The sequence below is a fragment of the Rhinolophus ferrumequinum genome (assembly GCF_004115265.2).
Source record: "Rhinolophus ferrumequinum isolate MPI-CBG mRhiFer1 chromosome 3 unlocalized genomic scaffold, mRhiFer1_v1.p scaffold_36_arrow_ctg1_4, whole genome shotgun sequence".
Lineage (NCBI taxonomy): Eukaryota > Metazoa > Chordata > Mammalia > Chiroptera > Rhinolophidae > Rhinolophus > Rhinolophus ferrumequinum.
The window spans coordinates 883,299-910,575 of record NW_022680354.1 but is presented as its reverse complement, the minus strand read 5'-3'; the positions used below and the strand labels follow the sequence as shown (position 1 = coordinate 910,575).

The 27,277-nt window shown below is 47.5% G+C and overlaps 1 protein-coding gene across 1 annotated transcript in view; it reads left to right on the top strand.

The window, feature by feature from the left end:
* Positions 1 to 2,498: 2,498 nt before the first annotated feature.
* Positions 2,499 to 27,277, top strand: part of RPS6KA2 (ribosomal protein S6 kinase A2) — a 224,282-nt gene continuing 199,503 nt past the window's right edge. Inside the window, exon 1 of the mRNA XM_033100429.1 lies at positions 2,499 to 2,588. Within this exon, the coding sequence (XP_032956320.1) occupies positions 2,541 to 2,588 (48 nt within the window). The 5' untranslated portion in view covers positions 2,499 to 2,540. The remainder of the gene's footprint in view (positions 2,589 to 27,277) is intronic.

The window sequence follows — 27,277 nt, the reverse complement described above, 5'->3', positions numbered from 1 at the left end:
GAGGTGCTTCTTGTTTAGCTCTGGGGATTTCTTCCTTATGTGGTAGATCAGATAGATACACCCTTAGAAGTAGATGTTTAAACATTGTCTTAAGAAGCCTTTCTTGTTTTCTGCACACAAAATAACCCAAGGAAATGATCGTGCCCCAAATAAGCCCCCTCTTTTGTCTTATAGCCACTTGCCAGGTGGCACTGCTGTTGGCTAAGCTGGGAACACTTTTCATGTGAGAGAAGCACCATTTCTAAGGGGTTCAATACATTACAGACAGATAGTGATAAAAACCTTTCCATTTGTATTCACGTGTGTGTGAAATATAATATCAGAGTCTCAACACTGCCCCCCAGCAGAAAGTCAGTAAAAAATTCTTTTAAGTCTCAATCCAGCCTGGATACTATATTCTTTGGCTAAAGCAAAGAACTAATAATAACATAATTAAAACAAGGACTAATAATAAAATAATTAAAACAAAGTATTCATGGAGGACCGCAAGAGCCCAGGTTTTAAGGAAAGGGTGTCATACTGTCCTCCTTAAGCGCTCAGAAACGTGGTGGAGTGGGGTTTGAAGAGAAGATATCTCTCTGTACTATCCTCCATGCTTCTGCGTGGTGCCCACAAGAGGGCAGGAGTGGGCTGCAGCCACGTTTATAGTGCGAGCCGCGCCTTCTGTTGGTGGTGAAGGGTGTTCCCAAGAAAGACGGCTTGTTTCTGTGAAAGAAAGCACGTGCAGGAGAGTTTGAGATCTAGGACCTTTGAAATGGGTGAGATGTGCATTCATTTTAGGGAAAAGGTATAGACCTGGAATTGTTTCTAAGCTTCTGCTGATTTGACAAAGGGAGAACTCAGGACTCAATGGGCAGGGACTGCCTAGACCCACACAGAATAGTGGGTAAGAAATTTGGTGAGAAGAGGAAGAACGCCAGTTTCTCTTTATGTCCCTGTTACTATTCTGTGCCAGCTATCAGTAGCAAAAAGTAATTGAGAGATTTTTAAAAACAGAGGCATTTTGCTCTATTGCCATAACTTGGCCTATGAACAGAGCAGGCTTTATTCTCCAAGCGACAGCTCAAGAGGATGATCAGTCTGCTTAGATACCCTAATGGCCGATGGCTCCAGAACAGAAAAGATGCATGTATAATGGTAGACATATGGTACACGTTTTTAAAAATCCTGTATTGTAGGTTGCTAACAATTTTTCTAATGGAACGTATGATTAATGAGAATTATATCTTAGAATGCCCCTCAAAGGGCTGAACTAATTACTCTTCCATTCTCTCCTGTGTTGTTTGTATGCGATATGTGAGCATGTGTATGTATATACACACTTACACATGAAAACACATTCGCACGGATAGATGCACGATAATCAATGTCCTATTTGAGAAAAAGAGCACGCAGTGTGTGTGCTCCAGGAGCAATGGGGTGAATGAAAGTCTGGTTAGAACAAATTTCCTGGAATAGCGGCCACTCGAGAAAGGACAATTGTACTTCGACTGTTTTCATTTGGCTGGAAAAGACATATTCTTCAGCATTTTAGAGTAAGGAAAAGACGACAGGGCCATACCTCTCACTTGCCCAGCCCTAAATCAGGGCAATTTCTGTCCATTTCAGTCTTGAATTTCTTCTTTGCCTTTGAGTCCTTTTTTTAGGCCCTATATTTTTATTCCAGTTTATTTCTACACCCACATCCTTCACCATGACTTCTGTTATCTGTTGTCTAAAAGCTAATTACTAGTTGGTCATTTTGTCATAGTGCATCTTTCCAACTTCAGAGGAGAAGCCTATTTATATCCTAACAAGAGGCTTAAAAAATAAAAATCAGAAAGGACACTTGACCTGCATCACAGCTCTGCCTCTAACCTATTGCTCGCTGTTCCGAGGTTGCGTTCACACTAAACCTTGCACACCTCTGTCTGGACCAAGGCCGGGCATGAGGCAAGAGACAGCCACAAAGGGCTGGCTGTTGTGGAGGAAATGTGGGAACACAGTTTTCACGAGGAAGGCAAAGCAGATTTTTCTAATACCCAGACGGGACATACTACAAGTGAGCCCGTGGTAGCTGCAGAGAGAAACTGTGTGTACAGGTGCCCTGTGGGGAGGGGTCTCGTGGCCTGCCCCTCTCAGGGTCTCTGACAGTTTTGAACCTTTGACTGGTTGGCAGAGGTGGGGTTAGATAAAGCGTGTGCTTTATCAGATAAGCGTGTGCTTATCTTTATCAGAGCTCGCTACTTTGCCCTTAGATCAGAAGGGGACTGCCGGAGGCTGCACCTCTCCCACTCTCCCCTTTCCCTCTGGTGAGCCCCAGGCGGGGTTTTGTCTGCAGCCTGGCGTCTCACAGCCGGACTGGGGTGTGGAAGAAGGAAGGGCCGGAGGACTCCAATGATTGCAAATCTGTTGCTGCTGGGAGGAGGGCGGGGCGGGCGGATGTGCAGGGAGCCGCTGCCTGGTGACGAGCTGGCGGGCGGGCGTGGGCGGTGATAACAGAAGAGGCGCGGGATGGCTCCAGGGCTGTGGACCTGGCCCCGGGGCGCCAAGGCTGCGGGATGATCCGGCGGCCGCACAGGAAGCTGCAGGACCTGTTCCTCAGGAAGGTAGGGGAGGCTGCGCTCTGGGACAGGGGCTCTGGGCAAGTTTCAACGATTTGTATTTTTTGTTGCTGGGAAATTGCTAATGTGATAGATTTGGGCCAATAAAGGGCAAGTTCGAAAGCTGTTTTCCGAGGCCGAGTGAAAGTCTGTGTATCATCAAACAGGAAAGTGTCAGATCACAGAAATAGGCAAAGGGCAGGTCACAACTCTGGTGAAAGCTGTCGTCCTTCGGAAACACGTCTTGGTTTTGAGGGTCCTTTGCGGCACAAATGAGTTCAGTGTTAGGGGTCTCACAAGTACTTTCATGATCAAAGAGAGTGAGGATACTCAGTCATTTTCCTGCGACATTAGAAGCGAAGGGGGAAAATGTGACAAAGTTCATGTTTATTAAAACTATTGCTAAAAGGTAATACTTTAGGTAAGAAGAATCGGATTTAAATTTTCTTTTTGCCTTTTAAAAAAACTTTTTGAATTGTAACATATACGCAACCAGAAAGTCACCGTCTGAACCACTTCAGGTGCCCAGCTCAGTGGCGTTAAGCGCACGCACACTGCGGTGCCGGCGTCCCCTCCGTCATCGCCAGAACTCTTCACCCCCCAAACTGAGACTCGGTCCCCACGAAACGCTGACTCCTCCTCCCCAGCCCCCAGACTTCTCCCATTTTTAAATTAAATAACTCGTATGCGCATCAGGTTACAGTCCAACAGGTCGCGAGCACAGCTCCTACAATGCCTGCTGGGTTCCTTAGAGAAATTACTCGGCACTGTGTCACCATAACTCTGTAAAAAGGAGAGTGTGAGACACAGGGATGTGAAAATCACGGCCACACACGCGAGCACGGGCTTTGTGAGTCTTACCACTGTGTCGAGGCACATCTGTGGCTGTCCAGCTACGCGCATACAGCTGTGTGAGCCGGGCAGGAGATGTCCTGACCCTGCTTTACTCACTGTCTCTGAGCGCGTATGTGCAGACTTGGGCTTAATCAATAGTTTTGTATTTGTAGATCTTTATGTGTGAACGTGTAATTTTAAGGTAAACATATTTCACTTTAAAATCACTCCTAGAATAATTTTTTAAATGTTTTTATAAGGTGAATGAAAGGGGTTTTCTCATACTTTGGGGGTAAAGCAAGCAAAGTCATGTATACAGGTCGGAGGCACAGTCCAGTGGAAGTGGCACCCTGGGTTCCAGCCCGCCCCCCAGTGTCCCTAGTCCTAGCCCACTGTGTCCCACAGCCGTCCCTCGGGGCCGTGGGCTCTGATGACATGAACACCACACCCCTGGGGGCATTTCCTTCTTGATCCTGTTCTCATTCCCAAAGCCTTCAGTAAGTTAACAAATATTCACCATGAGAGTTACCAGAAGTAAGTACGTATGTTGAGGTAAAGGAAATAAGGCAGCAAAAATGGGTGTGAAGCGAGGCCTGAGGTTTAGCTCCCTGAGGAGGTCGGGGGCACAGCAGGCTTCCAGAGGTGGGCGGTGGGCTTCATTCTGAGATGCTGGCTTCCCAAGGACAGGACACCGACCGTGAAAGCTAAAACAGACAAGCCAAAAAACAAAAACCTAACCAACCCAACAAAACATAAAAGCCAGCTCTCCAGGGCACTTTCTGTCCCCTGAGCCCAGAGACAAGCATCTCCCGCAGGTCATTCGAACCAGGGCACCCGGAAAAGGCAGGCCCCCATAATAGCCTCTGTTAAGTACAGTGTGTTTCTGAGTCATGTCTTTTGTGATGCCCTGAATTGTAGGCTGAGGGGGTGAGAGCAAATATAACACAAAGCAGGAGAAAGCATTTCTATGAGAAGTCCACCCATGGGGTCCACGTCAACAGCTCCCTGAAAATCTGACCTCATCCAGGGACACTGCAGCCATCTGGAAACACGAGTGGGAGCCACACCTCAGACGATCCTCCGACATGTTGGCGAGTGAGGGGACCCACGCATTTTGTTAGAATGTGGTGGTCTTGATTTGGATTCTTTGATAAGTGCAGATCTTGTATGTTGCAGGTTAAAGGAGGGGCTCATAAAATTTGGGAACTGGAAGGAGTCTTAGAAATCACATAGTCCATCCACTTCATTTTATAGACAAGGAGACCGAGGGTCCCAGAAGTTGAAAAGCCTCGTCCCAGATCATATAGTGAGTGAGTGGGGCAGAGCGGGGGGCCGGACCCTTGGCTGTGGACACCCACTCAGAGCTCCTCCCTTCACATGATGGTCAACAACGGCATTGGGAGGGTTCAGTATAACGGCCAGAGAATCAGAGCGCAGGGAACGTGAGCCGCCCCTCCTGTGTTAAGCAGATTGTTATTTTCTGCATCTGATACTTTGACATCTGGGAATACTGACCCTGGAGACTGTCCCTCCCCGGCTTAGCTGATTTCTAAGATAGTAAACAACTCACCCGGGAGTGTACTTTTCAACCAACCCAGAGCCCACCTCCTCTACCAACTCACACTGGGGGCCACATCCTCCTGCCCTAATCACCCCAGAGCCAGGACCAGACAACTAAGGACAGCCCATGGGCCCCAGAGTCCGCTGGAATCTGCAGATTAGCCGGTCCCAAGCCTGCTTCCCTGATCTCGCCTGCTCCTTCCGTGGGAACTGCAGGAAAGGCTCTCGCCCACATTTCCCCACTCTCCCTGCCTCCTGACTGACCCCAGCGCTCTCAGTATTGCATATCCCCTCCCCTTAAGAACTGTGAGTAGCAAACTGTCTTCTAAGTGGCAGTTGTCTTCTGATCTATTGGCCTGGACATACCTGAAAAATAATGAAACCTGTGTTTTAAAACACTTTCAATTCTTTTTAGAACACTCAACATATATGTTGTAGGAGATGAGAAGATAGGTAAGACCAAGTACCTGCATGTGAGAAGCCACTCCAGGTGATAAGACGGACACTTGAGGGGGTGGCATGAAATGCAGACACCAATACGGGAGTGACCCTGTGCCCTGCCAAGCGTGTGCGGTGGGGGGCCCTGGGTGGGTCCACAGCGGGTGAGGGACAGCCAGAGAGAACTATCCAGCACCACCACAAGCAAAGGTGATTTCCAGAACGTTGGTTCCTCATCACTGTTGGGCTGGATTGGCCGTTTGTGATACTGGTCTGTCTCTAAGGAGCCCCTCCTTGTGAACTCTTGATGGCCCGCAGGCAAGTCCATATATTTTCCCAGTTTCATAGATGTTTGCGACTGTTTAACCACATTGCATGTAATAATAATAATAGTAAACATAATAGCTTAATTAAGCACATCTCATGAACACAATCTGAGTAGGTAGCAGCAGGATGTGTTTCTAGTGAGGCATAATCTCGCAGAGTGACAACAGTTAAATGTCCCCTGGGGATGCATTTCTAAACTGCGGTGTGATTTATTATTTACTTGCCCGAGTTGACACATTATTGTTTTTAGAATATGGTGAATATTAGAAAGATAGCTGTAGAAGAGCGTGTAACGAGGCCGACACAGATTGGTGATTTTCATAGATACATGGGACATTTTGTGTTTAATATAGGACAAGAAAACTCTGACAGCATTATACACAGTTATTTTGTAATATAAAGTGTAAGCAACAATTTAGTTGGGTTAGATAATAAAATCTAGGTCAAGTAGGTTTTGACTTGCCTGGAATTAGGGAGGAGAAATATAATTATATTGCTTTAGAAACAAAAAATTGAGAAATATTTCTATCACTTTTAAGAGGCATTTAAAACACAAATTGGATAGGAATTTTAAAAAGCAGTTTATTTTTGAATGTTATTAAGGACAGCTACCTCAAAACATTTACTATTTGAATTGTTAAAAAGTGGCTGCAGGGGTGTAATGGCCTATCTCACAGAGAAGCAGACAGTCTACAAACTGTAGTTCAATAAACGTTTGTCGATTTATTCATTCTCTCTTCCCACTTTGTCAAGGAAAGTTTCTGTTTAAAGCAAATCTGTACCAGTGAAGCTTTAGAGAAATTGTGACGAGTAGGTGAAAATGTAGCAGCTGGAATCTTAGAGAAGTTCAGGTAATTCTTAAAATGCGGTGGATTCACGTGTTTCTGTGGCTCCAATAGTTTTGGGTCACTCTTGAGGTTCTTAAAACCTCTTCTTCTCAGATCAATGGAGTCTGATATTGGTTCATTCATCTGCTTACAGTAAAAGATTTTCCTAGAGACACACGTTGATTTCTTATGGGGGCAGTGCATGTGACTAGGGACGCTGCTTTTACAAAACAGAGTGGAAAGAAACATGGATCCACTTTCAGTCACAAAGGGTGGTGAACATCAAGATCATATCAAGATGCCCTCCCCCCCATTAGTATCCAGCTTGCTCACATTGAAAAACACAACAGAGATTTTAAGAGATTTCATTGGCTCTTTGCAGAGATGACTTTTCTGAAGTTATGACCAAAATTTAATTTGCAAGAAGTTAATTTTGAAATGGACAAAGAAAGTCAGGTGAGTACTGCTGTCTAACCAGAGATGGCCTCTCTTTGTGCTAACTAAGGACGTTGGTGCACCCATTCCACAGTATTTCTTTATGGAGCAGTTGAGTTTTGCAAGCTGGGTACTAGGGGTGCACCCCTGAACAGGTCGGTGGGCCTCCCCTCAGCAGCCCCTCTGTCCTGGGCAAAGGATATGCCCTTGATCCTTGAACAACCAGGTTTGAACTACGTGCTTCACTTATACGCTGATGGATTTTCAATAAATACAGTCCGCCCTTCCTATCTGCGGGTCTCACATTGGGGGAGTCAACCAGCCAGCTGCAGGTTGAATAAGTATTTTCCCTTTCACAGCAGCGGACTCCCAACCGTGATGGGAACTGTTTTCAATGTGCAGTTGGTTGATCTGTGGATGGAAACCTACCATGCGAAGGGCCCATGTAAAGTCAAAAGTTGTTCATGGATTTTCAACACCGCGGGGTGGGTGCTCCACCTCGTTGTTCAAGGGTCAGTGGCACTCGCACAGAAATAGGGTAACGGCCGACGGGAGGGGGTGGCAGTTAATGCCATGTGCCAGGGACATGGCATCTTGCTTCTGCCTTCTGCAGAATGGAGCCCACGGAACAGTGACGCAGGCCATGTGTCAGAGCCAGGGTGGGGCTCGTCAGCTGCCCAGGGCATCAAGAGGCTCATAGGGGTCAGGGCCTGGCCGCGGTCACCACTGGCTGAACGTCCCCCCAGGGTGGGCACCCATGTGGGCCAGATTTCACCAAGAAGTAAAGCCTCGTCACCTCAGAACGACGGGGAATGGGTGGGGACTAATCCCAGCAGGCAGGGGACACAGTGGGATCACTCTGACAACGATCACCAGGTTGGTGACCGGCCCTGTGGCCACAGCCCTTCCATCTGCACAATGGAGGGTTTGAGTGAATGATCCCAAGATAGGGAATTGTCCTCTTCTGTGACTGCCTTCCCTCATTGTGGATCTGTCATCCTGGACTTAGTTTAAATACTTAAGAACTCATCGATATTCTTAGCTAATATCTTTTGAAGTAGCTATCTCCCTACCGTTTCACAATCTAATGCATAAACTAAGATTTCTCTCTCTTTCTCTTTTAAGATTTCTCTTCCACTTAATTCTAAGTTGTCTCTTAAATTTAAGTGTGTGCCCTGGTCCTCCGATCTGAAGCTGAGGTTTACAAAGCATCGGTCTGAGCTCTAGTGTTCTTTCCAGCAGCCGCCGTGGGTATCCTTCACCAGCCTGCATCTCATAGCCCGTCTCCTCTGCCTGAAGTTACCCCGAGGCTTCCCGGGATGCCCAGGGAGCTGGGCTGTCGCTGTGTGGAAGGTCACAGGTCATGAACAACTGAATACTTAGAAACAAAGTCTCTATTTAAAATAATGTTGACTTTACCTAGTTTCTAATCAGTGCCCATGGGCCATTGACAGAGCCTTTACAGCAAGATGTTTGAACATACCAGCTCCCGGGTACAGATTAAATACCCTGTCAACGGGACTGGAAGGAAGAGAAGAATCGCGACCTTCACACGTCCTGGCCCTCTGCTCAGTGGGGTCTCTTTCTCATGGGGAGACAGGCTTCTGCCTTTTGGCATGTTTTTGTTTATTTATTTATTTTTTTATTTCGCTCTGTAGGGCTTGACTGAATAGTTATGAGAACATTCTGGTTATTGTATAGATTTCCAGGAGTCTGTGTGTCTGTTGGCTTTGCAAAAAAATCCCCCAATTGACTAAGTGTTGGAATCCACTAGTGATACAAAGTCCAATCCAACTGGTTTGAGTAAAAAATAATTTATGGGGCTCACGGACTGAAAAGTCAGGAACCCCACCATTCGAAGCTCAGAGATGCTTGGCTCCTCCTGTGTGGGGTCCTTTCCAGGCTGCACATGGGACCCCGGCATTTGCAGAAAGACTCAGGTCACCGCAGCATGCAGTCTGGCAGGGGGGCGGGTCCCTGTGCCCACACCCCAGCCTCATCTGCTGTCTGTCACCAAAGGGCGATTCTCCCTGCAGACAGGCCCTCAGGCAGGCAGGTGTCCTTATAAGAAGAAGAGGCAGGTGTCCTCAGGAGAGGCCAGCTGTACCGGCCGCCAGCTCGCCACTCCATCCCCCAGAACTGTGAGGAAGACACGTGTGCAGTATGTGTCCGCAGCCCGAGCCGACTGTGCCCTGAGGGCACCGAGGACACGGCAGAGCAGCTGCGTTCCCTGTGCTGGGGGTGCCGAGCCCGGGAGCTTTGGGGAGGGGCCTCAGTCCTGCAGGCCGCCTCCCCTGTCTCCAGCTGGAGCCACAGCAGGGCAGACTCCTGTCACCGAATGAATCTGGGTCACCACTTTTGCTTGCTCCCGTCAGTGGGGACAGAACAAGGCTGACAGGACACGCAAGATAAACAAAGCGCTGGGCGCCACCCACCCTCTCCCCAGGTGTTCTGACCTCACAGTTGTTCTGTGCCTCTCCTTAAGGGCACACAGCCATGTCCGAGCCGGTGGGAGGACGCCGCTGTCCGCCGTCCTGTAGGCCTGTGTCCATCCTGGTGTGAACCTCTCTGCCCTCTGGTCCTGCTGCTTCAGTGTCCACAGAGTGCAGGACCCAGCGCTGTTCTTTACCGAGCTTGTTGCCATAGAGGCCGTGTTTGCAGAGGAGACAAATGCCCCCGGGATCCTAATGACACCAGAGGTGGCCTCCTGGCTCCGCGCCTGCCCCAGACCACGGGAATGTGCTGGCAGCAGTTGCCAAGCTTCCGTGTGTTCACGCCGGTGGCCACCATGGCCCACAAGTGACCGCAGGGTGGCGGCCGGGGAGCATCTGTTCTCGGAGCCCTTTGCTTCCCCGGTGGAGGGCGAGGGACCACTGCTGGGTGCGTGTCCTCAGGGCCGTTTGAAAAGGAAGATGCAGGTTGGTGGAAGGCATTTCGGGAGTGCAAGGAGGGCCCCGTGTCTGGCTCCTAAGCCTTTGCTCCTGAGTGTGGCAGTAGGGAGCCACCCACAGAAACTCGGTGCTCAGGGGACGTTTGGGGGACCCACAGAGACATGTAGACCTGCAGCTGTGTAATGTCCGGGTCCCAGCGCCGACCTCGCTGGTTGATGGGAAGACAGTGTCAGAAGGTGGTATGACAAGGAAACTATTCAAAGCTGTAACGTGTGTCTCCATCTCCCGTTTCCTCATTTCTGCTGGGAAAGGCACGGGCCGACCGCTGACTGGGAGGGCTGACCGGGAGGGAGCCTGGGACCTGCCTGATGGAGGCCTGGTTTGTAATTTGGGGGATACAAGGGAAGGAGGAGGTGAACCCCCTTGCAGCAACCGTCAGCCAGGTGAATACAGATGTAGAATCCGCATTCAGGTCCTGACTGCCAGGGGTTCGGCCCCGTGGGAGGCAGGGAGCGCTAATGAGCTCTGTAGTGTAAGCAGCAAGGTTGTCATAGCAACTAAGGGCAGAGCCTCCCGCTGATGTTCACACACGTGTAGCGTTGCACATCTGCCCAACTGCTATTCCCTTCAGAGGTGGGACACAGCTGAGCCGTGGGATTTGGAAGTTGTGTGGGTCCTACTCGTTCTTCAGTCGGTCGGGCTGTGTGCTTCTCCCAGGGTGGTGTCCTCCAACGAGCCCTTCCTGCCTGTGGGCTGCTGGGGGCCGTGGGCGGTGCCAGGAGGGCCCTCACCTGCCACCTGGGCCCGTGAGCCTGAGACCCTGCTAAAGCAGCTTTCACGGGCCGCGCCCCGCGTGTGCTGGTTCAGTCCTCCCCGTGGAGCTCACCCTGAGGTTCCCCTTGTGACTCCTGTCCTGGGGTGACAGCTGGACCCAGTGCAGGAGTCTCATGCTGGCGGGTTGGGGTCACTTGGACAGCCCCGGTTCCAGAGCCTAAGTGCATCACTGTGGAAATATGCAGAGGAAAAGCATGGGAAAGAAATGCCAGATTGGGTGCAGTGGACACGGGTGTGTCTTGCCCTGTTTTTTTGTTATCAGAATAGTTTTTGGGGAAATATATTAGCTTTTTTTATACCGGGTCTTTAGCCCTGTAATCAACGTCTCGGGAGGAGTTCTGGCTCCCGGCTGGGTGGATAGTCGATGGTCGTGGCTTTACCCCGGGCCCGTGGGGAGCATCCCTGCTTCTTTCTGGGGACTGTCCTGTTGTGCTGGGCCTGTGCGTGTGCCCGCCCTCCACGTTGGTGCGAGGAACCCCACCCTTGTCCTCTCATGCCTGGGGCCTGTGCCAGTAAGATAATGCCAAACCCTTACCCACGTGGCACCTTCGTTTGACTAAACAATTAATAAACATTATAGCTAATAAAAAAGATATGGTGTGGGACAGTGATGTGTGCAGTGGAGAACAATAAAGCACAGAGAAGAATGGAGCACGGGGAAGGGGGCTGGGGGGGTGAGTGAGGCAAGGGGTGGCATGTGGCACGAGGTAGCTTGCAAGCCCCTTTGCACACAGCGATCGGGCGCCAGGACGGACCCTCCCACCTTGTGGAGGCTGGCCCCTTGCTGGCACACGTAGGGTGTGTGAGCAGTTGGTGAGTCATGAACTGGTGACTAATGACACCGGCCTTCTAATTATTCTAATTCGATTAGGTGGTGTGCTAATTAGGGGCCAAGTTATCCACTCAAGTTCCAGCTTATTTTTATTTTTGTGCTTTCCCTTTTCCAGTTGGGAGGAAGTTAAATTTAGGGAAGTACAAAGGACGATTTGACAGTCAACATGCGACGCTTCCACACAGCTCTCGCGTACGCACCAGAAGTGCATGGGGTACGCACACGTCTGATGTGCTCAAATCAAGCCGAAGCCCCTTTGAGAAGCTTCTCAGTCCCTCCCCACCACCCCTCCTGCACCAAAGGCAGCCACCAGCTTGTACTGGTGTGTAGCCCTTTTTATTTGCGCCTTTCCATTGTATAGCATATGGGTAAGAATATATGTACAAATGGTACGTGGCGTTGTTCTAGGCGTTTTTAAAGTTTCATCAGTGGAACTGCACTGTATTACGTCTGCAACCTGCCTTTTCCTTCAGCGTGTTACTGATTTTCCTGTTCTCACCCTCCTGATGGACACCTCACTGTCTCCAAATCTGAGGTGTTAGACGTCCCTGCAACCGGTTCCTTTCTTGCAATTGTATGTGCAGAAGTGGATTGCATCAAAAAGTACGCACATTTTCAATCTTATTAGGTACTGCCAGTTCCTCTCTATGTAGCTTTCTGCCGAGTGGGAGAACTCCTGATGTTTTCAGACCTTTTACACATATTACCAACCTGATCCATGAAATATTTTAATTTGTGTTTCTACGTTATGGGGCACATGGGGCATTTATTGAAATATTTTCTTGGCCATTTTGGTTTCCTTGTTTGTGAATTGTGTGTTCATATCCATTATTTATTTTTCAGTTAGGTTATCTGTCTTCTCCTTAATGATCGCTGATGTGACTTGTAAATTCTGGATATTAATCCTTTGTCACAAATGCTGCAAATATATCCAAGTGGTTTGTGGTCTGTGCCTTTCTCTGTGTGTGGGGCCTTTAGTAGTTAAGAAAGTTTTAAATTTCTCAAACCAATCTGTACTCTAGTTAATTTTTTTGGGTTGTTGTTTAAGAAGTTCTTCCTATCTAAAAACATAAAGACTATCTCTTTTTTCTTCTAGTACTAAATTAATGTCCTAAATTCAATTTTATATATGGTGATACAGGAATCTATTTTTATTTTTCCCATAGAAAGACAATTATTCTTTATGGATCAGTGAATAGCCCTTCTTTGAGTGATGTCTCTCTACTTCTTTGGATGGCTATATATAAAACTAATATTTTATATAATTTTAATACAATATTTTATATAATGCTATATTATATGCCAAAAAAATGTATACAAGTGGACACTTTGGTCAACGTTGCTCAAGCAGTAGTTCTCCGTCATCAGAAGTGTCTGGATGCTGATGGGAACCTCTTTGAGCACCTCTTGTCATTGCAGAAGTCAAACGTGACATGTATGCGTCTTTTGTTATCGGTATATATTGAGGATTACAATTTTAATCATTTTTTTCCTCTCTTAAAATGTGTATATATGTATTTTTGGCCCCCTCTGTATATACTTTTTTACTGCTTTTAAACGTACATGTTAGGTGCTACGAGTCCCTTGGCCACCAGTAAAGTAAACATTATTAGGATGACAGTGACCTTGGCCTGGGCGCCAGGACGTCAATGCTGGGCTGACGTCCCTTTATGCCTTAGGGTGCCGCGGGAGGGAGGGCGGCCCACACCCAGCTACTGTGTTCAGCTCACGCCCTGCACTCCATAAGGACCGGAAACAACCAGCAGCGTGTTCGTGTTCGTAGAAGAGGCTTTAGGGACACCCTTCCCCCATCTGCCGGCATGCAAGGGCCCTGGCTCTGGATCTCGGCCCTGGTCAGTGTTCTATAAATATTTAGTGAGTAAATTATCTTAAAGCATGCCCTGTAGCAAACAGTGAAGGAGCTGGTGTCCTTAACCTGAGGGGACGGACATAGTATAAACAGGGTAGGTTTTCAAATGCTTGGCCTTTTCATGGAGAGGGGCTCTAGACACCAGGGGACCAGTGGGTGGGAGCTGTGAGGAGGCAGGTCTGGTTCACACTAGCTCTTCTCAAACCAGAACCTTCCAAGGATGAATGGCTGCCCACGTAGAGATGTGTGCCCTGTGTCTAGGGGTCTCTCGTGTGGCTGCACTGGCCAGAAAAAGGGCTATGGGAACGTGTGGTTGTCCTCCACGACTGTGGGGTCCCGTAACCTGAAGCTCCCGATTTGGTGACAAGCCGTATCTCTGTCCTTGATGGAATTTACAGTGGCGTCTTGTACTGTCTGTCACCTGACTCAAGCACAGGTGAAACCTTTGCAAATGAAACTGTTGGGCTCGCAGTCTGGTCTAAGCTTCCTCGATAGAAAGCCAAAGAGTTTTCACAAACATTGAGGGTTATGCTTTTGACCTAACAGTTGTGTTCAAGGAATTCATTTGGGAAACTTATACTTAGTAATCTTCTTGGAGTTCACATTTCTAAGTTTATCTGCTAAAAGTTTTTATGCATTACAGCTTTAAGTGACTTGCACATTTAGAACTATTTAAATATGGAAACAGCACCATGGAAAATATCAAGGAAAAGAGGAAATGTAAAATTGTTGAAGACACAAGTTTAGACAAGTTAAATCTGAATGACTCACTGCAGACGTTAAGATTGTGAGGAGTTTTATAAATATCTGCTAACTCTTGTAAATTTTGTTTCTGATGTTAGGGTATTTTTCTCTCTTTCTCTCTCAGTTTAAAAATAACTCTTGGTTTTTCCTACCATCTCTATTGAACGATATTGCTGGCACTTGTATGAGACTGTGCACATTTCCAAACCCGCCGCATATGTGTTTCCACAAACACTCGTCCTGCAAACATACAGGTGGGTGTGTCTCGGCTCTAACTGTGCACCTGCTGTGTGAGATTCGGGGATATCTCATGAGAACCATTGGCAGGAAAGGCATGAATAACATCTAACACCTTTGCATAGTTTCTTGGTGGCGGGTCCCATTGCCGGGACATTTCTCAATCGGGACTTTTCTTTTGCAACTCCATGGATTAGTCACATTCTCTTTCATCTGTAGAATGTGGTCAATTCTGGTAACTCCTAGGGCTATAGGGATGATGGAATTAGCCTAGCCTGAGGACAACTAAATCTGCTAAAATGGGAGGCAGGGCCAGGCTCCGAGGCACCAGGACAGAGTGTTAGCTTTTGTGGCCCTGGCTGGTCTCTCACCGTGGGACACAGGGGACTCCTCTGTGTCCAAGCTCTGCCTTAGTCTCTGCTCTGGAACGGCCTTGGCGGCCGGCCCTCCCCTCTTCCCTGCACCTGTTCCTCCTGGTTTCCACCCACTGTTCCCTTTGGCCTTCCGGCAGTAAGTGAGAGTTTGCAAGATGTGTGCCTGGGAATTGACCTAGGGAATTTGCTGGAAGGGTTTCTAAAATGTTGGGGACTTCCTTCCCAAACAGTGGCTTCTAGGATTGGTAAGTTATAACTTCCCTTTCTGTCGTTTTATTTATGATAGTAATAAACTGGAAACAACCTAAATGTACATTAATACAGGATTTGAATGTTCAACAATCAAATAGATATTCAAATGTTAATTGATAAGAAAAATATCCACATGTATGAAATGCAAAAGGCAGGCTATGAGACAGTAATATGGCAAAAACTGTAATTTAATTAAAAGTCAGTAAGTATGTAGACATATAAATTCTAGAAGGACGTAAAAGTCAAAGTCAAAGTGACTGAGTGATGCTGTGACAGGTTATTTTTTTTTTTTACTTGGTAAACTTTTCTGTATTTTCCATTTCTTTTGCAATAAGAAGTAGTGTTTTTTTAAAATCATCAGAAAAAATAGGTTTATTTCCCTTTATGAATAAATTAGCAATACACAAGCAATGTGTTTTCAGAGTTTTTCTGGACGGTGAGAATGGGGATAGCTGCTGCTGGTCCTGGTGGCCTCTTGTGTCCTCTGACGGCCGTGTGCCTCCTGCCTGAGATTTTCCAAAAGTAGAGGCACACCTTGTTACCTCCAGGTTAAATCAGCCGATATCTGAGCTCTTACTGTGTCTGGCCACGCTGGGGCTCAAAGGATCTGGGAAGGGCTGGCCTCAGCTAGCTTATGGAGCTAGGGCCGTAGGCTCAAAACACTTTGAGACAGATCAGAAAGGGGTAAGTACGGTGATGACGAGAGGAGACAGATGTATCGTGGAAAGATCAGGAAGGAAACATTACTTCTAATAGGGGAGTGAGGAGAAGGTGAGAAGAGCAAGAAGTTTCCAGGAAGAAGGTGGTATTTGGACAACGCAATAAAAGATGGGTGTATTAGTTATTTGTTGCTGTGCAAAGAATCTTAGTGGCTTAAATTAATACATATTTATTATTTCGCAGTTCCTGGGCCCCGGGAATCTGGGTCCTAAGCTTCAGGGCACCTCACGGGCTGCAGTCTGGGTGTTGGTGAGGCATGGTTCCACCTGAGGCTCAGCTGGGAAGGACCCACTTCCAACCTCGCTTGCTTGTAGCAGGATTCAGGTCCCCGGGGCTGCTGGCCTGCGAGCCTTCATTCCTTGACATGCGAGAATCTCCAACTCCGCAGCTTGCTCTGCCACAGCAGGCAGGCAACAAAAACACTCCATTGCTGGCAAGGCAGAAGTTACAATCTCCCGCAACCTAATGGCAACCAGCAGGGACCTTCTGGTCCACACTTACAGGGAGGGTGGCACGAGGGGCTGAATACTGGGTGATGTGTCCAGTGGGGTTCACAAGAGAAGGCTGCCTGCCACATGATGCAGTTTTTGGGGGTAGGTACCCAGGATAGCTTGAGCAAAAGCAAGGGACAGTGAGTAAAACAGTGACCCTAATTTTAGAAACGTGACCCTCCTCATAGTCCTTTCAAAGGAAGCACAGCCCTTTGCAGCACTTTGCTTTTCCTCCCTCAGAAGGGAATGGCAGGTTTTCTCTGTTTTTTGGTCCAGTTTTTCAGATGTCAAGGTCATTACATGAAGGGAGGAAGAGTGACTAAGTGCAGAGCTTCGGGACAACATGTAAAGTCAGAGAGTCACCGCTTCTCCTCCCTGAAGCGGCCCTGGACAGCGCCCCCTTCCCCAGGCACAGCACTGGTTGAGCCATAACTGTCAGGGGACGCTCCACACCAGCGTCAGGCCAGGCGCCCACACCCGAGGGGCCATCCTAGTGTCACAGGAGCTCCCCATGTCTTTTTTTGTCTCGGTAGCTTTAAATGCGTAAATGGTAGTTTCCTACTGTGAGGAAGCTCATGCTGTGTTTAAGTTCACAATTCGTAAAGGGGAAGTTTAGAATTCTCTTTCATACCTTTAGAGTGTGCGGCTTCTCTCTAATTTACAGATTTTTCCTGTCTGTGTGGTTCTGACTATATATCAGGTGAGTAAGGTCTGAGTCATTTCACAAGGTGTCTGGACATACACACCTAGTAACCTCAGGGAGATTAGGCTTTTTGGAGTGAAAAGCAAACTGGGTACATTACTATAAGACCCGGTATTATATTATATCACATCATGTCATGTTATATTACATTATATTATGTATGACCAGGTCTTATATTATAGTAAAATAAGACGGGGTCTTACATTAATTTTTGCTCCAAAAGACACGTTAGAGCTGATGGTCCGGCTGGGTCTTATTTTCAGGGAAACACGATAGCAGTTTTACACCAGGCTGCAGCTGGAGTGAAGGGTCGTGGCTTAGCATGATTTACTAAGGAATGAGAAGTTGACAGCTTTGCATTTCTCTTTGTTTCTAAATAATCCTACAAGTGCAGTCCCTCTCTTTGTAGATTAAGCACAGAATTATCCCTGTTCGGCAACGGACAAGAAATGACCTGAAAAATTTGTGTCTTAGGATTTCAGATAAATTCAAAATCTAGAACCCCCCTCACAATAGGAGACACAAGGCTGTCAGAGCTTTATGTGTATCTATCCTTTCGCCTGTTATAAAAATGTCGGTCTATGAACAGAGGCCTTCCTGTCTCCACATCATCTCCCCTCTCCTGTCTTCCCTCCCTTCATGGACCAGTCATGGGTCTGGTCCTACAGATCTTTAGGGGTTTTCCAATTTTGTCAAATCTGCCAGGCGATGTTTGTCATTTCCTCTTGCCATTGTAACTGTCACTAGGCGGTGGTTCATGAACTTTATAACTGGAAGAGAAAGGCTTTTCCTACTCCCTCTAAAATCCCCGTCATCAATTAGCCACCCGCCCCCTCTTTGCTCCCTGATCCGCTGATACCCCACAGAGGGTGTTGCAGGGATTGGGGGTGGGGCGGCGCTGAACCCGGGTGAGAAACAAGACGACTGTCTTGGTAGGATAAACTGCAGATGGCATTTTAGAGTTTTTAGAGTTTTGCAGATTTGTGAGTGGATTTCTGTGTGGCCAGGAAAAGCTTTTGAGTAGTCTTGACCTTCCCCACTATGTGCAAGCTTGATAGTTTGTACCTCTTTTGAGTTTGAATAAATTATACTGGAGAAATGAAAGGAACTGGAACAAAACGACAGGAAAAACATTACAGAATCCATTCAGTGGATTCCATTAAAATGGCAAATGGCGAAGGTGGCAGAAATAAAATTTCAACTTGGGAATCACAGGAGAAAAGCATTCAGGCAACACAGAATTTCACAACGTGCTCTTCTCATATGGAATGATTGCAAGTGACTCGAGAAAAATCAGCCAAGATCACTGCTTTGAAGTAACGTCTAAGAAAGAACAGAATGGAATGAATTCGTGGATGGAATATGTTTTGAGACAAAAAGCTTCAACTCTATCTTGTAAGATGTGAAGCTCCATGAGCCACAAGAGTTTTCTGACGGTAAAATAGAGATATCACCCAGGTAGATGTAATTTCCGAATTATTTGCATGTGTTCAGTCTTATTTCAGTGACACACAACTGAAAAATTGTTTGCTCTCCATTTCTTGATGGGTCTGGCTGTTTTAGGGAGTTTTACCACGAACTTTATCATTTGGGCACCTACATAACATTTTTAACAAAACAATCAGTACGTTATTCAGTTCGATTCCAATTGTACCCGTAAGTCATACACCATACAGCCTCTTTCTTACTAAGGTTTCTAGAGAGTTCTGTTGTAGTTTGTCCTTAAATGTGTAGTCTATCACGAGAGGGTTTAATCAGTTCTGTTACCTGTGGACATTCAGGTTTCCTCCCTTTTTTGGTGTTATTATTTCGCTCTGTAAATCATTGCCGTACCCATATTTCCTCATGTGTCTGTGGCATGTGTCTGAAGTAGAATGGCTGGGAAGAAAGCACGATCGTTTCCATTTGCTGATGCTGCCAATGGTTCGCCCACATGGATAAGCAAAGTAACACCTCACGATTCTTTTAGGTTTGGTGGGAATTTAATGTGAGGTCGTCTTACCGTGAAGCATGACTCAGAAATTGGATCTAAAGTAGCACACGGACATCGGTGCAGCGCTGTACAGTCTGCAAACTGAGACCCTTTCTGCGTGACTAGTGTTTTACTATGGCAGTAACAAGGGGACACGAACTTTCCAAATCTAGGATGTTGTATCATTCTGTGTATGAAGGCGGTCCTCAGAAAGGGGGGGTAGTTTAATATTTCATGAGAGAGGTTTAGAAGATGTTTTACAGGCCCCTAAGGGAGAAACTGCTTTAAAAATAAAGGCTTTGCTGAGCACTGGCCCTGCGTCAGGTGTGTCAGGCGCGGTGACACGCACTGTGTCGTCGGGAAAGTAAACCTGCCATCATTTACACTAGCCATGCTGTCAGGCCCCACGTCCCTGTGTTTCAATTCATTAGGCTTCTTCATGCTCTTAATACATAATGGCTGACTGTTGTAACTGGCGAATACCGTGTTTCCCCGAAAATAAGACCGGATCTTATATTAAGGTTTGCTCCAAAAGACGCATTAGGGCTTATGTTCAGGGGATGTGATCCTGAAAAATCATGCTAGGGCTTATTTTCTGGCTAGGTCTTATTTTCGGGGAAACATGGTAAAAGAATTGATTGCTAGAACCTACTAATTACTTTGTAACTGTCAGTCGCCACTCCTGAGCAGTGTGATGCCAGCCTCCTGAAGTGGAAGATGCGGACACACTTGCTGAGAACTTAGATTTGTTTCCCAGAGTCTGACTATGGACAGGGGAAGGCACTAGTGTTCCACCTGGGAGGAGGCGCGGGAGAAAAGCTCGGGCCTGTGATCCCCCTCAGTATAGACAATCCCGCTGAAGGGTGTAGCTGAAAACCTTCACTGAAGAGAGAGCGCCAGGTGGCAGAAGTTGGGTCTGTTAAAGGGCGCTGCGGGTGGGCAGCAGGAAGCCCCGCTCACACCTGCCGTCTGTCAGCTCATGTGGGGCGCTGGGCTCCTCCTTGCTGGTCAGTGGCCATCCTGAACTGTCATCTCCTTATCAAGGCCCTCCAACTTCTGAGCAGATGAACTCATCTCCTACTGTTTGAGGAAACCAAAGGATCCATTAGATTACCGCAACTTCCTGTCTCCCCGTTCCCAACACATCTGCCGGACACTCCTTCTCTGATTCCCGTGGCCCAGGGATGACAGACCCTCGTCCCACTGGAGGTCAACACTCCCTAATGCGGCAACCGCTCCCACCCCCAGTGTCCTTTGACATCTTATTTTGTTCATTTTACTTTTTCTCTTAAGTCACCAGGTTTCTCTCTCTTGCTCATATCCTTTTTCACAAAGAAACTCAGAAACTTTCCTTTGTTCACAATTCCCCTTGGCTTTCCCTTTTGTCCCCTTCTCCCCTCAGCAGCTTGGGGATAATATCTGCAGGGTGGTTGCTTCTTCCAGACTGAGCTGGGGGCCCATGACAGCTCCAGAACCCGCTGTCCTGTAACCTGTGCTGGTGCCCCCCCAGGGACACTGGTAACCTCTGCATCTCCAAACCCAGGTGTGTCTGTTTACCCACCTTGTTCCCAAAAAGATTGACATTGGCTCACCTAATGCACACTACAGGATAAAATCAGAATGTTGTATGCGGACGAGCCCAGGAGGACGAGTGCAAGATCAGGATGGGGAAGGTCAGATGGCACAAGGCTGGCGTCCGCCATTCCCACCTTAGGGGTCTCGCTGACCTTCAGGAAGAGGTAGGCACTCACCCTTGTGTGCCTCTAAGGTTCCTAGGTGACAGTGCAGGGAGCAGCCCAGTTAGTTAGTGGGCCGTCATCTCCAGGAGATGCGTTGATCCAGGGAATGAAAACTGCTTGTCACTGTCTGGGCAGACACCACTCCCTTGGGCCTATAAAGAGGGTCTGTGCCTTCGGGAAAAGCACAATTAACAATGTCCCTGCAGGCTGATGGCAGCAGCTTTTCTCTTAATATCCCTTCATGTTTGGGCTGAAAACGCCACATCCCATGTAATTGGTACAAAGCCCTCAGGGTGCAGACTGATGGGTGTCCGGCTGGGCCAGGAGGGCAGGCTCACCTCTCTATGGACAGAGCTTCCTGCCCCAGGCTCCTGAAAGGCCCCTCGAAGGCTGTCCTGAGTCACCAGACATACTCATGGATGCGACATTTGGTACATTTTCTAGGGAGAAGGTACAGAGTTTTCCTGTGACTCTGATTTGTCTGTAACGAATTTTGAGGGGTGTTAAGTGACTAACCTTGAGGTTATGCGCCCCGAGAAATCTTGGTATGCGAACTCCTCGGTTACTCACTAAAACCTGAGTCCTGTGTCCATGGTAATAGGTACCCCCCATCCCCAGGTAGGTGGACGGGTAGGAGTGGCCTGAAAAGCTAGGGCCCAACCAAGGATGTGTGTCTGCACAGAGGGTAGAGGGCACGGCCCCCCCAGGCTTGATGCCGCCTGTCTTTGGCATGTCCCCTGCACGTCAGTCCAGACATCCCCAGGATGCCTCCAGCCTCTGTGTTGGCTACTCACTGCCAGGGCCACTAGGGTCACCCTCAGATGGCCTCCAAAACTCACCTCTGTCATGGCCTGTCCAGGAAGAGGTTCTGCTGGGCCGCCCCTTGTGTATTTAGGGTGTATATTTCACTCCGCGTGTGTTGCTAAGATTTACCTACGGCTGTTCACTCCTTCTCACTGCTGCTTGTGTTTCACCTGGGAATGGTTCTGATTTCTCATGAGGACAACCAAGGCTGCAAATACCATTCAGGGCACATCCCAACACCACCACGCCCCTTCTCTCTCCGTGCCGAGCAAGGACGCGTTCAGTTTCACTAGCTGTTGCCAAACCTCTCTTCAGAAGTTTCTTAGAACTGTCTTTTGGGCTCAGAATCCATTATCTACTGACTGCCACCAAACAGATGTTAGAAATAGAGTGTGTGGGGCGCTCCTCACCTGTCCACATCACCTTAGTGAGCCGTGGAGCTCAGGAAGTCCCACCCTGCGGCCATCGTCCATCCCTCCGCTCTGGTGGGTCTGCGCTGGGTGGCGTGGCCCTGGAGTCTGTGGCAGGTCAAAGGAGAAGAGTGGAGGTCATGCTGGTGGTGCTTGGCCCACGTGGAGCCAGAGAGTTCAAGGTCCGAACACGGGTTGGGACAGTGGGCTGGCCAGAGGCAGCCCATGGCCTGGGGACCCTTGGCCTCTGACTTAGATCACAGGCCTGTGTTTAGTCTCTGGACACGGGTGGGAAGGGCTGCAGGGCAGAGTCAGGGAGGAACAAGGGAGCAAAAGAAGTTCGGACTGATAGAATGCTTTTAAAGTCAGGTTTCAGAAGTACTGTTTTTGTATCAGTTTGCTAGGGCTGCTGTCATACCGTACCACAGACTTGGTGACTTAAAAACAGAAATTTATTTCTCACATTCCTGGAGGCCAGAAGTCCAAGGTCCAGCTGTGGGTGAGATCACAGGCTGGTTCCTTTTGAGGCTGTGAGGGCAGAGCAGCCCTGCCCCCGGCAGCAGGTCCTCTGCTGGCAGTCCTCGGCTGCCTGGGCTCGTACACGCATCAGCCCCACCTCCGTCTTTGATGGCGTTGTCCCTGTGCTGTCTGTGTGCCCATCTCCCCTTGCAGAAGGGCCCCGGTCACGGTGCACGAGGGCCGAGTCTAACGGCCTCATTTTAACTTGATTATCTGTTTCCTATTTCCAGATGAGGAGATGTTCTGAGGTTGCGGGGTTAGGACTTCCACCTCCTTTCGTGGGGGGGGCCCTACTCCAGGGGGAGCACGACTGGGGGTCACAACTGGACAGTTGTCTCCCACTTGGAAGCTGGCTTCTGGGCAGTAGGCTGGTTCGAGTCACGACAGTTCCCTTCTCCGCCCTGTGCTCCCCCAGACGGTATCGTTCTGAGTGGCTTGTCGGGTTAGTCAGTCAAGAGCGAAGGATTGGAAGTGCCCATAACTTTTTAAAAAATTTCCTGAAAGAAAATGTCTATATTTCTTTGTGCGTGTTATTAGAAGCAGCATGCAAAGCAGTGGCAGATGCCTCTGATGTCCCTTGCACGTCCTTAGAGTCACTGTGGCCGATCAGCCGTGTGGTCTCTGCGTGCCTGAGTGATGTCAGCCCCTTCCATCGGGGGCCAGTGGGAAATGCCCCCCGTGCCGGGTCCCTGCTGAGCAGGCACTGAGCTGTGGTGTCCGGCTAAAGGCTGGTTGTAGATAGTGTCAGTGCTCTGTAGAGACCACACCTTACTCAGGTGTCACCTAGCGGGAAGGGTCCTAGAAAAGAGTCAGGAAAGGAAAGACCCTGTTTGGTTGGAGCACGTGCCACGTGCCTGGCACTTCCTGGAGACCAGCCTTTTATCTGATTTTGTTCATTTTTTCCAGTGGCCGCTTCTTTCTTCTTTCTCAGCTTATATGATTATTAAAGGGCGGCTCACCAAGTAAATTCTACCAAGCAAAGCAAGTTAAACTGGCAAGGGTGCCGCCAGTGCCTTAGAGTTTGAGAAACGCCAGCTCTGGCCCTGGAGACCACGTGTGAGGCTTGTCTGGCTGCCCCTCACGTCCTCCAGGCACGGCCGTTCCCCTCCGGCCTCCGTAGCCGATTCCAAGGAAGAGCTGTGACCCATGCATTGAAGACATGGCCACCTTGGAAATAAGGAAGGAAGCATGTGGTGTTGATCCCACGTTCCGCGATCCTGTTGTAAAACCCACAGAACATGAATTCCCAGCTTCCTCTGGCAGGAGTGGGTTTGGGCTGCAGGGGAGTTTCCTGGAGACAACTGGGGTCCTGCCGTTAGGATCCCACAGAACCAGAGTCTCCGGGGAGGTGGGGAACACGCCCTGGAGTGGCCAGCCCTGCTGTCATGTCCCTCCCCCCACACTCCATTCCCGGAACCCATTGTCTGGTCTCTTGTTTCCAGATTTGCAAGTTGCTGTTTTTTCCAAGCTCTGGTAATTCCTGACTCTTTTTTTCTGACAAACCTATGCCAGCAGCGTGAAGTCCCCCCACTGCCCGCCATAGAGTGCTGGCATGCCACAGTTGTCCTGCACTGTCACATGGGTGTCCCTGCCTGCACGGCAGACAGGCGTGGGAGCTCTGACTTCCAAGCCTCTGGCTGGTAACTGTAGACGTGTCATTCAAGTAGGTATTTGTAGTAGAGTCAACGTCAAGCTTGTCAGCCCTTTGAAAGCTATGTGACCTGGGCACGTCGTCACCTCCCCGAGACCTTGCTGTCAACTGTGAAGTGAGGCCCGCGGGTCATTTGTGAGAGTGAGCGGGGTTGCTGGTTAGGATAGTCTTGGCCCTGGTCATCCATAACTTTTCTAGGACGAGCAGCAGGAAAGGGGGTTCGTCTCAAAGTGTTCCAGAGATACTTGAGACCACATAAATGAGGAGACACTGTGAAAAGGAGAGCGGGCCATCTGTCCTTTCTCCAGCCCAATTCTGTGTCCCTCTGTGATGTGCACAGCGGTCTGTCCATCTTCTTTTATGCCCCGAGGAAGCCCCTGCGTCCCTGGCTTCCCAACCAGCATTTCCTCCACTTTCCCAGGTGTAGCCCACCCTGCTCCCACCCTGCCTCTCATCTCACCCCTCTCCCTCTGGTCGGGTAGGCAGCTCTGCCCTCCCTTTAATTCTCCTTTCTGATTCAAACTACTCAACAGCAAAAGAGCAGGACTATTGGAGCCTGAGGGGTATAAAAGTGTGATATATATGTGTTCACTCACATCACCGCAAAGCCTGGCTCTGGGTAGGCCCTAAAGTACCTGGATAGAGAAATGCACAGCCCTTCACAACCACGTTCATTTAGTGTGTACACAGTCCATTTTCACTCAGAAAACTGTTTTTCTTCAGTTTGGGAAATACATACTTTAATAGAGGGCTGATTTCTGCCCTAACTATGTCCCACCTATCACTGTTAGCTTAATTGCTGTGATGATAGTTTGAAAGGAGTCGCAGATGTTTCTATCATGGACATACCATGTTTCCCCGAAAATAAGACCTAGCCGGTCTTATTGACCTAGACGCATCAGCTCTAATGCGTCTTTTGGAGCAAAAATTAATATAAGACCCGGTATTATATTATTATTATATTGTTATATATTATATTATATTATATTATATTATATTATATTATATTATATTATGTTATTATATTATATAAGACCCAGTCTTATATTATAGTAAAATAAGATCAGGTCTTATATTAATTTTTGCTCCAAAAAATGCATTAGAGCTGATGGTCCGTCTAGGTCTTATTTTCAGGGAAACACGGTAGTCAGACATAACGGGCAATTTACCATCTAATGAGATCTAAATCTTAAGAAAGCTAAAGCAGATTTGGCTAAGTAATAGGATATTGAAACAGGAGTTGATCATACTCACCACCAATTTTTAAAATTAAATGCAAGTCTGAATATTTTTCTTTTGATGTGTAGGATTCTTAAACTATTTATCTGATTTTTGATGTCTCAGATGATTTTTAGTCATAATTTTTAACAAATGAAAATTGTTCATCTTAATAGATAATAAATAAATAAAGATTGAAAATTAAGTTCTAGAATGTAGGGCATTACACTGCATACAGTTCTTCTAAATGTAATGTTTAAAAGAGAAAACATCACGTGGCGTAACACACAGGAATTTAATACTGAACCAAGGTTGTCTTCAAGGATAAAGAAAATTGAGACATTTTTAAATAGAGGAGAAATCAAATAACGGAGCAATAGTGAGCCTGTCTTTAAAAAAAAAAAAAAATCAAGTCCAGCAAGCAAAAGGATACACAAAAAATGTCATGGGGTGGGGGGAGGGTGGGAGGAATAAAGAAAACATAGAGTCTATTTAAATATAGAAGCAAAGCCAAATAAGTGGGGATTTTGTTATAAAAGAGAATGTCACTATCATCAACTTTAAACACGTAAAATAATACTTAAGCTCCGGAATGGCAGAGGATGTGAGGGGGAAGGCCTGTATCAGTGGGGCGTATCTCAGCTTAATAAATCAAGTACAGAGATATTGAATTATTAGAATAATTAAATGTTGTAATTTAATAGACCAAAATGAAAGGAGGTGGGGGAAGGAAGAAAACATGTTTACCTTTTATACTAGGTTGGTGAGGGAGTCTGTATAAAGTTGATGAATCAAGGAATAGATGTTTACATTTATTATAAGACTTTTCAATTAAAACACGCTACAGATGGTCCCAGGTGACAGAATAGAAACAGACTCACAACATAAACCTAAGAAATCAGGCCAATTGTCAAAAGATAGAAAAGTAAGGAGCAGGAAATCAAGAAACATAGCATGAAGTATGATGATAGAACTAAGACCCAGCATAGTTATAACTTCAAAAAATTTAAATGAGATAAACACATATTAAAAATAATTCTCAGATTGAGTTAAAAATATCAACCATACCTATTTGTATAAAAAATTGCATCCTAGCTGTGTAGCTGTGAAATACAGACTCTAAAAGTTTGGATTAAGAGGATTTCAAATAAAAAAGGAAGCAAAGTTTGCAACATGAATAACAAACAATTGAAGAAAAAGACTACGGAAGGACACTTACTGTGATTTAAAGGCATAATCCACAGAGAGGTTCTAACTGTTGTAAATGCCTTAAATCAACCATCAGTGTCAAAGCTCACGAAGCCAGAACTGCAGGAAATACAGGAGAAAAGGAATCACCAAGGCAGGCACTTCACTCGCCTGTTGGGATGCGTGTGCTTTGAGCTGCCCTCCTCAGCCCAGACTTGGTGCCTCACAGTGGCAGCTGGAACCAAACACAGGAGAAAAAAGAAAACAAAAGCCAGCGTGTTCTCTCTCCATTGTTGCAGTGTGATCAGAGAACAGGGTCTGAACTAATTCTGCTTGTAGGAGATGACTGAGTTTTTCTTGCAGGAGAGAATTAGAGCACGTTTTGCAACGCGTCGTGTGGATGCTTGTAGGGTGGGCACAGTTTGCTTTCAGCGTGTGGCTTCGTGTCTCTCGTCACATGTACCATCGCATGGACATGTGTGTGGTGTGTGTGCGTGCTCCCACGTGAAGCCTCACTTGGTCTTGATTACCTTTCAGAAGGGAGCCTGGGGAATCTGCAATGAGCCAGGGCCACGGGGCTTGTAAGCAGTAGAAGTGGCATTGAACCCAGGACGCTTGCTCTTGGCCCAGGCTCTTTCTGCTGGGCTGGGTCCTATAGAAGACATATCTGCCCCAGGTCACTGCTGGTCTTTTTGTCTTGGTGTAGAATTAACCCCTGGTCATTCTCAGAATGTAAAAAGAATTTATGAGACTCTACACGAGTACCCGAAGAAAAGAGTTATTGAAAGTTAAAAAGGGACAGGGAGAGTTCTGTTTGGAGCTGGC